At 37.0% G+C, this 12,417-nt stretch overlaps 1 protein-coding gene across 6 annotated transcripts in view; it reads right to left on the reverse strand.

Annotated features, from left to right (window-relative positions):
• ncam2 (neural cell adhesion molecule 2) overlaps nucleotides 1-12,417 on the reverse strand; it is a 241,160-nt gene that overhangs the window by 74,507 nt on the left and 154,236 nt on the right. For all 6 annotated transcript variants that reach the window (XM_048193489.1, XM_048193488.1, XM_048193492.1 and 3 more), the window contains exon 2: nucleotides 5,928-6,002. In XM_048193489.1, the coding sequence (XP_048049446.1) occupies nucleotides 5,928-6,002 (75 nt within the window). The remainder of the gene's footprint in view (nucleotides 1-5,927; nucleotides 6,003-12,417) is intronic.

The following is a 12,417-nucleotide window of genomic DNA, read 5'->3' on the forward strand; positions in this document are numbered from 1 at the left end:
CAAAATTTATGTACCAGTTATCAATGCAAAGCTGCTCTGACACAATCTGCATTGTAAAAAGCGCTATATAAATAAAGACTTGACTTGACTTGACTTGACTTGACATTCAGCCTCTCTGGATCTCCTACACCATCAGTTGCGGATATGCCTCAGAGCCTCAAGTCACCAGCTCCTCCCAGTAAGGAGGATCTCCTGGGTCTACCTTCAGCCTCAGTACCCATCGACCCACCGCGGCCTGTCAACCTGACAGTTAGTTCCACCTTGGATCCTCCCTCCCTCGGCTCCACCAGAAACCATCGTCCTGACGGCTCCAACTGGCTCCCTTGTCCCACTGGCTCCACCTTGGTCAGACATCGTCCTGCCTACAGCTTCGGCTCCATCCCCCCAGCTCCACCACCATCCTTGGTCCCACCGGCTCCGCCTCAGTCCTCTGGTTCCCTGAGTCCACCTCGGACACTCATCACTGTGGCTTCACCTCGGTCTCCAGTTCCAGCAATGTCGCGTGGGCTCTTCGGTTCGTCTGCTCCACCTGGGTTTCCATCTCCAGTGGCAATGTCTCCATCGGCCGTCCCCAGGGTGGGGCCTGCCAAGTCTACACCATGGCTCTTTCCTCCCTCATGAGCAGAGTTTAAAAACAAAAATCTCTTTCCACTTAAGTTGTCATAGGCCACATTCAAACTGTTTTTGACCAATTCAATATGACTAAAATAATATTAATAATAATTGTAATTAATTATTTTTATTATTAAATAAAAAATGAAAAATATGAAATATTTAATAATACTGTAATAATGTACTAATGTATAATAATAATGTACTTTTAATGTACTGTAAAAAATATGTTTTTTTACTGTAAAATTACAATACTAATATTTTCATCTCATTTTCAAGTGGTAAACCATCAAGTTTTCATTCTGACGAGTTGCCAGCAAATAAAAATATGTGCTGCCGGTTTCAGAATGAAATGGAACTGTATGGTCTTAAGCCTCAGGTAATGGCATACACTCTCTCTTTGTCTCTCAAACACACACACTGCAATAACGTGCTTTACCCTGCAGAGTCCGGCTGGCCAAACCCACATTTGGTACCAAGGTGCTTGGTGCTGTAAATCCTGCTTTGCTGGAAGGTCATAAAAAGCATCAGCATGGTGCAGCACTTCTCCACTCAAAGGATCAATCAGCTGCACAACGGGGGCCTTCGGCTGCACTACGGGGGAGCGCGAGACTGCGGCTCCAGGCAGACGGGCAGGCCGAGGATGCAACCGGCCCTGTGATGTAGCTCTGCCAGGGGAGAGACGCTGACAGCAGGCAGGGGGTTATCAGCGAAGGAGCAGAGGCTGATCTGTGGGATGTGTGGGGTTCAAGGAGAGGACATGGCAGCGACCGGCAGACGCTGGACCACAGAGGAGTCGCCGAAGGGGTTGGGATGAGATGTTAGAGGTTGAAGGGCTCAGGGACAGAGCTTAGCTCACTTTGCTGGTCACGTTCTATTGTCTTCGTTTGTGAATAAAGCTTAGTTTATTTTGGGAAGTGAAATAATTATGGTATGGCATAGTGGTTAAAGATCTAGGCTGGCAGCCAAAAGATTGTAGGTTCAAGCTTTGCAAGGGGGATCAATGAGCTATCAACACTGTGCCCTTGAGTAAGACACTTAACCCACTTGTCCCAGTAAAAAGAGTACTGTCAGTCACTGTTAAGACTGCATGATATTGCATAAAACATAAAACTATTTTTACAAAGATAAAAAAATGACTTTTTTGTTGACTTTTTTAGAGAGCGATTTGGGAAAAAAAAGAAAAAAAAAGAAAAATGTGAGTGTTCATATAGGTCACATTGCCAATGTTTGACAAATTTAATGTTTATAAAATAATATGATTGTTAGTTGTTATTTAAACAACTAAAAACAAACAAACAAAAAATCAACAAAATACTAAAATTTTAAACAAATTAAGGAATATATTACAATAAACTATTGTAATATTGTACTGTAAAATACATATAATATATATAAAATATATGGAAGCTTGTTTCTGCCACAGAATAAACAAATTTAAAAGGCAATTGCAACTTTTTATCTCAGAATTGCAAGATATAAAAATGAATTGCGAGTCATCAAGCCCAATTCTGAGGGGAAAAAAGTTAGCTCACGTCTGACACTTTCTTGCAATTCTGACTTTATTTCTCAGAATTGTTAGTTTATATCTCACAATTCTGACTTTATTACACACAATTGTGAGTTTATATCACGCAATTTAAAAACAAAAAGTCAGAATTGCAAGATGCTTCTGTACTATCACGAACTGTGCGAACACTGTGCTGTGCTTCGCTCTTAAATGGTACAGCATATATTTTGTTAAAACCTTTGTGATATGATTATTGCATTAATCCATTTGACAATATCAGTTTTATTTCATTATGTTGTGGGGCTCTACTAAATGACCACTTACTAGCAAGGATGTGACTAGACTGAGCCTATGATCAGTTTTAGACATCAAAGACACTGTATACTGTCACTGTGACCTGTTTATGTTTTCAATTTCAGTATTTACTGAACATGTCTAGCTCTTTGCTCAAAATAAGCTTGCACTGAAAAAATTATAAGTCTTTTAATAATTTTTCTACACTTATCCACCATTATGTGCAACATTTACTTTCCAGGAGCAAATCATTTCCAAAATATGCAGCACCCAAATTAAAGAGTTTATCTGTCTTACTGTAGCCAAAAATAGAACTTTCTAAATACATCAAAGCAATATAGTTTCACTCACATACCCCTGCATATCCCAAAGCTATTTTAAAGGCAAGCATACTGGTTTGCCTCAGCTAGTTGACCTGAAGGTCTGCAGGGCATGTGTGCACCCTTCATATCTCCAGACACATACCAGGTGTGCTAACCACCCGCAATCTGGCCGGCGTCCAGCAGGGGTCAGCATGCATCACCCTGTTTAAAGCATGCTGTCAGGTAGTGCCTGGAGCTTACGCACCAAAGCTCTGCAACCTGACTACAGCAGCTCAGCCATGTGGAAAAGAAAAACAACACCCAGCTTCATCACAAAACCTGCCCAACATAATCTACCCCTGTGCACATGGATATCCATACTCATTTCCTCCAGTACACTGTCCAAGCACAACCTTGCCTGGAGTGTGCAAGAAGAAACAGGCTTAGGAGCTGCAGTTTACAGAAAACACTTGACTGGTCTTGAATGATAAGTAACTTTGAGCAAGGGAATTGTGTTGATTTGTAGTGTCTAGACTACAGATTTTTTAACGGCAAGGACTCCCAAATATGACATTACCATCTATATATTATCATGTATTAAGGTGTGTTTATACTCTGTGAGAAAAATATTAAGTGTGTGTGTGTGTGTGTTTACACTACCATTCATTTTTTTTTTAAATGTTTTTAAAATAAGTCTTTCAAAAGACTTTGAATGCACCAAAGCTGTGTTTATTCGATTAAAAATACAGTAAAAACAGTAATATTGTGAAATATTTTTACAGTTTAATATAATTGTATTCTATTCTAACAGATTTTAAAATGTAATTTATTTCTGTGATGGCAAAGCTGAATTTTCAGCAGCCATTACTCCATCTTCAGTATCACATGATCCATTCTAATATACTGATTTTGGTGAGCATGAAAAAAAATCTTATTATTATGTTGTGCTGCTTAATTTTTATTTTAGGAATGGAAATAGATTTTGATGTTTAGAAAGTTCAAAAGAACATTTAATTGATTTGAAATAGAAATATTTTGTAAAAATATAAATCCTTTTAAAATTTATTTAATATGTCCTTGCTTACAGTATTTCACAATTGTTAAAACACTAAACCCCATTCTCTGAACCCAATGTACTTTGTAGGCAAAACCTTAAAGAAGTTCATGTAGTTAAGACACTGTTTGCAAATCTCATCCACTCTTTTTGCAACAACACATTCTTACTCACTAAAACACATTTTGCACTGTGTTGCAAAATGAATACATGTGGCAAAAGTTAAACACAACTACAACACAGTTGTCATCCTTTAAGCACAATGATTCAAAATTATTCACACTTATTTCTAATGATGTGATCAAATCAACTGTATAAAATATAGGTCAGTTCAGAGTGCACAGGTGACACAGGTGCTGAATGATGATACCAACAATAGATGGAAACAATCTGAAAAGTAGTGGAGGAAGAGTATGTGTAAGAGGATGATGAGGAGAAAGAGCAAGGGGTGTGGAGACAAGGCTGTCAAGGCTGGATCTGGCACAGGTTTTTCCCTTTGCCTGGCAAGAGACGACGTTGCCTGTGATGTGGAAAATGTCCTCGACAATATTCAATAATATTCAACAATATTACTGATCTGACAGTACTGACATTATAGGATGAGAACTGAACTAAGCTAGCCTAGATGATGACATCACTGTTTTCTGCAGAACTGCTTTATAGAGGAAAATAATTACAGTAATTTACATAATAATTGATGGTCTTTACAATGTAAGTGAATCAACACTGAACTGACTTAAGCTGAACAATGACACTATTTTCTTTTAGAGCTGTACAGCCAAAATGAACCCTCTTTGCATTACTGATCATCATGTACCTGTTATCACTGTAAAGCTGCTTTGACTATACTATACTATACTATACTATACTATACTATACTATACTATACTATACTAGACTATACTAGACTAAACTAGACTAGACTAGACTAGACTAGGCTAGACTAGGCTAGTATCTGTGTAGTATAAATTGCAATTGAAATAAAGGTGACTTGACTTGATTTAGGCCGGACCCAACATGAAGACGTGATGCTGAAGCAGAATGAATCTCTCACTGACTCTGAACTTTGTTTTTTTTTTTTTTTTTTTTTTTGTGTGTACTGTATCATGCTTTTTATTTAGAGTTTTCTTTGACCTTTTAGTCATTTGCATTTAGACTGCTGTTTGTTTTCAGTATGTAAGTACTGTATATACAGACATTCAATACTATATAATATTGAATATAATACTGTACTTGCAGTACATACAGTATACTTTAAATTCACATTACTTGTGATTTCTATACATTTTATGTAATGGCAAAATGTGTTTACTGTGTTACAATATACTTTTTTTTCCTGTAACCTCATGTTCTGGATGTTGTGTTTTCCATTTTTTAATGTAGTGTCTAATGAATGATCTGTAGTGTTTATATATTGTTTAATGTGTGTATGATCTGAAAGCTTTGTTTGATTTTGCCATAAGAGTCAGAGGTTTTGTGAAATTAGTTTGAAGATTGGATTTGTGTTTAATGTTTTGAGAAAATGAGTGATGGTTTCAAGAAATGCGTTTTAGCAATTGTGAAATACTGTAATACAAGTATTAATTTAAAAAAAAAAAAACTTACCGACCATGAAGTTTTAAACATTGGTGTGTGTGTGTGTGTGTAAAAAATGTTTTTCTTTATTTAATTTTTACTATTACAAACTATGTCTGTCAATATAATGATTTTTTTTTTTTTTTCTGATTTTGACTACATTAATATCAAATTCAATAACTGTGATAAACATAACAAAATAAACAATTTATCATATCATATTTTAGGTTAGCATGGTAATGTTGACAGCCCTTAAAAACAGTATTTGGTAAAATTCCCTCAAAGCAACCTATTACCACCCCCCGATCCACCTCTATAAAACAATCAATATAAAAACAGCTGTCAGTCCAAGAAAAAAATATTTAAAAAATACACACACAATCACACACTTTGCCTTGGTCATGAAGAAAGCCTTAGTCTTAGTATTCAATACTGCTTAGACAGGAGATGTTATTTAAGCCTTTCAACCTAAATAAACGACTACTCGAGTCAGCACTACGTAAATTGTGTGCATTCATGCATCTGTCTCATACACATCAGCGTCAGACACATGATCAGGTGGTGCTGCGAGAGATCTGACCTGTGCATGTGAAGAACTTGGACTCTCCAACACTCAGCTCCACCTTTTTTAGCGAGATTGACACCTGGAGGACACCTGGAAAACAAAGACAATGAGACAGAGAGAGATGAGAGAGAGGTAGCAATCAAAAATTCAGCGCACGAACTGCAGGTACAACAAGAGTGCTTCACATGTTCCTGCCACAGAAATCACACCAAACCACAGGCGGCACAAAAAAACTGTCTTTGCAAGCGGGAGAGATGAGAGGGTACAGCGAGACTTCTATAAGCCCCCTCCCAATCACTTCAATCAGGCTAGCCAGCCTGGAACATCTAGCACCTGGTACAAAAAAAGTGAGGAAAAGAAAAGGACACAAGACAGACAAAGCTTTGATCTGCCTTTTTTCTTTTTTATATATATATATATATATATATATATATATATATATATATATATATATATATATATATATATATATATATATATATATATATATATATGTGGTCTGTTCTTGCATTGCATTTCACTTTTAGGAAGGAATCCACTAAGAATGAACTGCACCCGCTTGTAGAGTTATTTATTTGTATGCTTTTTCTGTGCGATTCACAAATTTATAGAATTTAACATGAACTCTAGCAGAATTTCCAAGCCGCTCTTTTCCACACAATAAAGGTGAATGGTGACAACTAGGGGTGCCATATACAGTCAAACCAAAATTTATTCAGATACCTTGAACATTTCATTCATTAATACAGTTTATTCACTATAGTTTAAAAAAATGGTAATAAAATATGACAAGATCTCAGGGTTAAACTGTGTCAGAAAATATTAATCTTAATTATGTCAGATAACACTTAAGCAAAACATGGTCATGTCAAAGTGTCTGAATAATTTTTGGTTCCAAATGTATCAATTTTACTGGCAGTCCACTGTATGAAGAATTTTAGACATATTTATAATATGTCACAGTTTACTTTATTTTGCTGTCCTCACTTTCATAAATAAACTAGTGTTCTGCACCCACTAGTTAAAATATATCAAAAATGTCTGAATAATTTTTGGTTTGACTATACATATAAACAAATTGTTCATATTTTGTTTTTCTGCGATATATACTGTGATATGAAAAAAATGGTGAATTGAATAACTCTATTTGTAAAGAATTAATCATTCTAGGATGATTGGGTGATTTTCTAGGTGAGTAAATATGCATATAAAATAATTACATATCACAAATTACAAGTATAAATAAATATAATAGAACAAAGATACAAATGAAATAAAAAGTGCTTTATATTTTTCAGGTAAGTCTAACAGTATCCAGGTACAGAAATTGAAAAATCAAATGTAAAATAACACTGCAGAGTCTTCACTGTATAAAATAAATATAATTAATGTGTTAAAACTACAAAAGTGATTTTTTCTCTTTGTCTTTTCTTTAATATTCATGACACAGAAAGCAGCAGGAATATTAGGCTGCTGTCACTGTAAGGCCGAACGAGCGGATCCAAAATACTGTTACACATCCGGTTTTCTTTCTCAATTGTTTAGTTAACCTAAACCATAAGCAACTGCGTTTATGATGATACTTGATGTTTTACATGCATTTTGATAATCTTTTGAATGTATGTGTCCGTTTAGGCACAAACAGTCACGGAAGAGAACGGCATTCGGTGTTCACGTGCATCTGCTCGGCTCTCTCTGTCTGTGTGTGTGTGTGCGCGAGCGTATTGTAAGCAGCTTGAGCATGCTAAATAACTCCTTTTGTGTTACATGCAATAAAGAAATTTGGTCACTTGAATTAAGGGTGACATGAGGGTTAGTGAGATTTCAAGTGATATTTTTTTTCTTGAGAACTGTTCAGTACCAGATGAAATCACCATGTTCTTCTACCCACAGAGCCAATCATACGGAGATGACAGTGGGAGGTCCGGGGTTCCTCGTTAAAAGTGGTCCGTGAATTTGTGGCTCAGGTAGAGGTAAGGGCAGCGGACCGCATATGAATGAGAATACGAATGCATGCTGGAGCATGAATGTGCGAGAAAGTGGACAAACTCCTTGAGCTGGAGGTCTCTCTGTTCATCCGAGAATGACCAACTCGAGTTCTTTTTATGATTTTCGCACATCGGCATGCAAGAGTCAAGAGCAAACTGGACACACGTACACACTTGCGAACACACAAAGAAACACACACTGACTGAGCTCACGGGGGAAGCACTGGCATCTGGCGTAATGATTAATTACAGCACAGTGGGGCTGGAGCTAGTCATCTGGATGGAGACAAGTCTGAGGGTATGTGAGCTGCTGCCCGTAGCAACCAGAATATAATTACTCCCCAAGACTACTTTGAAAAAAACAACAACAAGCCTTCCTATTATGTTTCTTTTTTTTCACTTATTGTACTGTTCAAACAATATTACATATTTGGTGTCAGGAGTTAATGAACAAAATGACACTTAATATACTGTAAAAATGATTTGAAAATATTATTACATTGTACACTTTGAGTTGAGCACATTAACACCTGTAATCAGAGTGTTTGATGAGAGAGGATGTTAGACAAACTGTCTGTGCTATACTTAAGCAGACTCACACTCCTGGAACATATTTCCATGTCTTTGATTTCTCCTAAAGCAAAATTCACCTCAAGAAATTCCAATGTGTCAAAGAAAATGCATAATTCATGGATATAAACATTGATCTTGATCAAAATTTGGCACACACGCAACATAGATAGACAAGATAATGAGCCCCTAATATGACAAACAGCAAGAAATGGCAGATGTAGCAGCGATGCAATCTACAACCATATACTGTTCTTTTGATTAAGTAAAGATTTATTTGCTGGTGCCAAGTGGACTCAATAACATTTTGACTGACCCAAAATAAAAGTTTGGGGTCAGTAATATTTTATTTATTTACTTTTTTTTAATTAAAAGTTTTATTCAGTAAGGATGCATTAAATTGATCGAATGTGACAGTGAGTAAAGACTTTGTTACAAAAAATATATTTCAAATAAATGCTGTTCTTTTGAACTTTCTATTAATCAAAGTATCCTGATAAAAGGTCACATTTTCTACAAAAATATTAAGCAGCACAACTGTTTTTAACGTTAACATAAGAAATCTTTAAAGAAAACATAAGATATGTCAGAATATTAGAATGATTTATGAAGGATCATGTGTCATTGAAAACTGTAATAATGGCTTCTAAAAATTCACCTTTGCCATCACAGGAATAAATTACATTTTATCGTAATTCGTAATAATATTCCACTTTAATACAGTTTTTACTGTATTTGTAATCAAATAAATGCAGCCTTGGTAAGAATAAGAGACTTCTTTCAAAAACATTTTAAAAATCTTATTGACCAAAACTATTGCATGACATCCATCCATCCATCCATCCATCCATCCATCCATCCATCCAGTATCATTCTTTGTCTGGTCATTCTCACCTGCCTGTTTTATCTCCTAGTTGTGAGCTCTGATAGCATGTGGGTTATCTTTGACAACTTCCCTCAGAGCCAGGACTGGAACTAAATGTAATTAACGCAATTAATTACTTCACACTCACACAAGAGTTGGTTCTCTGATTAAACCTAACTGTCTGTCAGCCAAATAATCTAATTAAACTGATATGAATCAGCAGTCACTGAAGCAAAATATAGAAAACACCATTTTTTTCACCGATTTACGAGCTGAGATAATGAAAAGAAAAACAAAAAAGGCACTATTAACATATCAGACCACCAATAAGGAAAATCCAAATATTTGGCACTAAACATGTCTATTTCAAGCAGTGGCACACAACAAGTGTGTTTCGATGGTAGTGCGTATCGCCGAAACAGAAAATGGAAGAGCACGGGAGAGTGCGGGAGTTGAAGAGATGAGGTGCCAAAGCAATTAGATGTGCAAATGGAGAGAGCCAGCCACAAATGCGCGGGCTGTGCCAGAATAAATAAGTAATGCACCAAAATATCAATACATGCCAAAAAACAAAAATAAAAAATTACTGAGACATAGCAGCAAGAAACTTCTGTAATGATAACTAAAAGCTGTAAAACAAAGTGCATGGGTCCACCTCATAATATTTGCTCATGTGGGACCCCAGACCAATAAAAACAGTCTGAAATCAATAGGGGCCTGAGGTGCAGACATAACTCTCTGCTTTACTGTAATTCTGTGGTGTGTTTGCCATTCTGAACAGAAAGCCTGTGTGGAAGACGTGAGTTAGCGGTAATTAAGCAGGCAGCAGTGCAAAGCCCCCAGGCTGAAGGGCTACATACCAGTCATTTAACAGTCCACTATGGAGCACTAGTAGAGCTGCACGATTCTGGATAAAATGAGATTCACGATTTTTTGGATTCAAATAGAGATCACGATTCTGAATATACAACTAAACAAAATAACGTGTAATTTACTAGAGTAATTTACTCTAATTGCTGATAAAAAGTTAAATTAATTTGAATGGATTATTTAAAAAATGGTTTTGAATGAATTCAATGACTCATTAATAAATACTTGTTTCATTACTGGAATCAGTGTTTTTGAACAAATCTTTTGAAAGAATGATTCGATGACAAATACTTTTAAACAGTCACTTGTTGCAACCTAGTGGTGTAAGATTTAATTGATACAACAGTTATTTGAAGTAGAGGTCTTCACGGGTCCAAAAATTCATACCCGAACCCGAAGAGACCCGTAAATGTGCTACACGGAACCGACCCGGCCCGACTATTATTTTGAAAGTTGGACCCGAACCCGTGCAGAACCGAGAAATGCAATAAATGTACTACCCGGACCCGTCTAAGCTGGACCCGAACCCGACCCGTCTGGACCCGATCGACACATAGGTCTATTCCACAGCAAATTGCTATTAATAAGTCAATAAACAAGTTGCGAAAATAAAACGTGTTATCTTACCTAATATTAGTAGGCTATAGCTTTCTCCCTTGTACCTGACTGTGATGCACTTGCCAAGAAAGTTCATCCGTTATTCCTCTTTATTACTCTTGCCGATTGAAATGCTTAATCCACTCATTATTCCAGCTTTAAAAGTTCACTTGCTGTCACGATGACAAATGCGACTTTGCAGTTTTGCATTATTTCGTTGTATCTCGAGACTCGACTCACATAATAAAATAACTTTGACTGTTTGCCCTTTTGAATAATAACGATTGCTTGTTCAGTGACATGACCGCTGACGTTAGCATTACTTATTTGCAGCCATTTCTGTGATTTCTGAGCCGAGTCTGACCAAAACTTTAGATATAACAAGACGGCATAATGTTATTATAAAAACAGGAGAAAGAAAGTGTGCTCGCATGAGACATGCGCGTTAGCTGGAGCAACCTGAAACATAAGCTTTAAGCGTCACAGAAAACATTCGTGTGATAGTTCATATTTTGTTAATGATTTGAAATAGGCTGTTATTTAAATGCGAATGTGCAAGGCTACAAGCAGTTCTTGAGATTTGAAGTTTGTTTGCATTACTGTTGCACACGATAGGAATAGTAAAACTTGATGATCACCGTTTGCTTGCATTAACTCCGCCTGCTCTGCTTCTGATGGCTGGGGTCACTCGTGTTTTTCTTCACGAACAAAACACAAAACACGCACAGTGCTGACTGACTCCCAACACGGCCGGGTGATCTCCGAATCAGATCGGCTCGGGTATAGACACAATGTTCATCAGACCCGGGAACCGAAGTAATAGATTAGGACCCGACCCGGACCCGGCTGACCATTTAAAATATAGTCCCGAACCCGTACGGGTCCCGGGTCCTCGGGTGTTCTTTGTAGACCTCTAATTTGAAGTGTCGAGTTAGTTTAAAAAGTTTGCTCCATTTTGATCACTATCGTAGACATCAGTGTTTAGCCTATATCCTTTACACTTTAAACGTTTATCTCAGTACTTCTGTGATATTTGAATATTTGTAACACAGAAATAACTGCTGTGTGGTTCAAAACTGCTTTCTCTGGCTCAGCGCAGCAGCACAAACACAGATTTGAATGTTCCGGTAGGATTTTGTCAAAGGTTTAATAGACATGGGCGAACCGTTGTCATTAATAAAATAAGATCGCGTGGGTGCTTGAATTGAGATTGCGATCTTTTTAACATTAATCATGCAGCTATAAGCACTAGGCTTTCTCATTCTTACTGGGATAATTCTGATCTTTAGAATGAGTTCCTCTTAATCAATCGGTCAAACTGAATCACAAATAAGACTGTCTGAACCTGATGCTGATTGGCTAATGTATATCACAGGACAGGTCCAAACCCATCTTAGTGGCTATCATGAGCGGTGATGTCAAAGGTTGCAGAGACCAGGATGGATGGATGGATGGAGTGAACCATTGATAGAAAGAATAGATTGGATGGATAGGTGGATGGATGGATGGATGAATGGAGAACAACTGTTAAAAAGTATAGATAAAAAGGACGGACGGACGGACGGACGGACGGACGGACGGACGGACAGACAGATAGATAGATAGATAGATAAAG

This window comes from Megalobrama amblycephala, linkage group LG6 (genome assembly GCF_018812025.1).
Source record: "Megalobrama amblycephala isolate DHTTF-2021 linkage group LG6, ASM1881202v1, whole genome shotgun sequence".
In the NCBI taxonomy this organism is placed as follows: Eukaryota; Metazoa; Chordata; class Actinopteri; order Cypriniformes; family Xenocyprididae; genus Megalobrama; species Megalobrama amblycephala.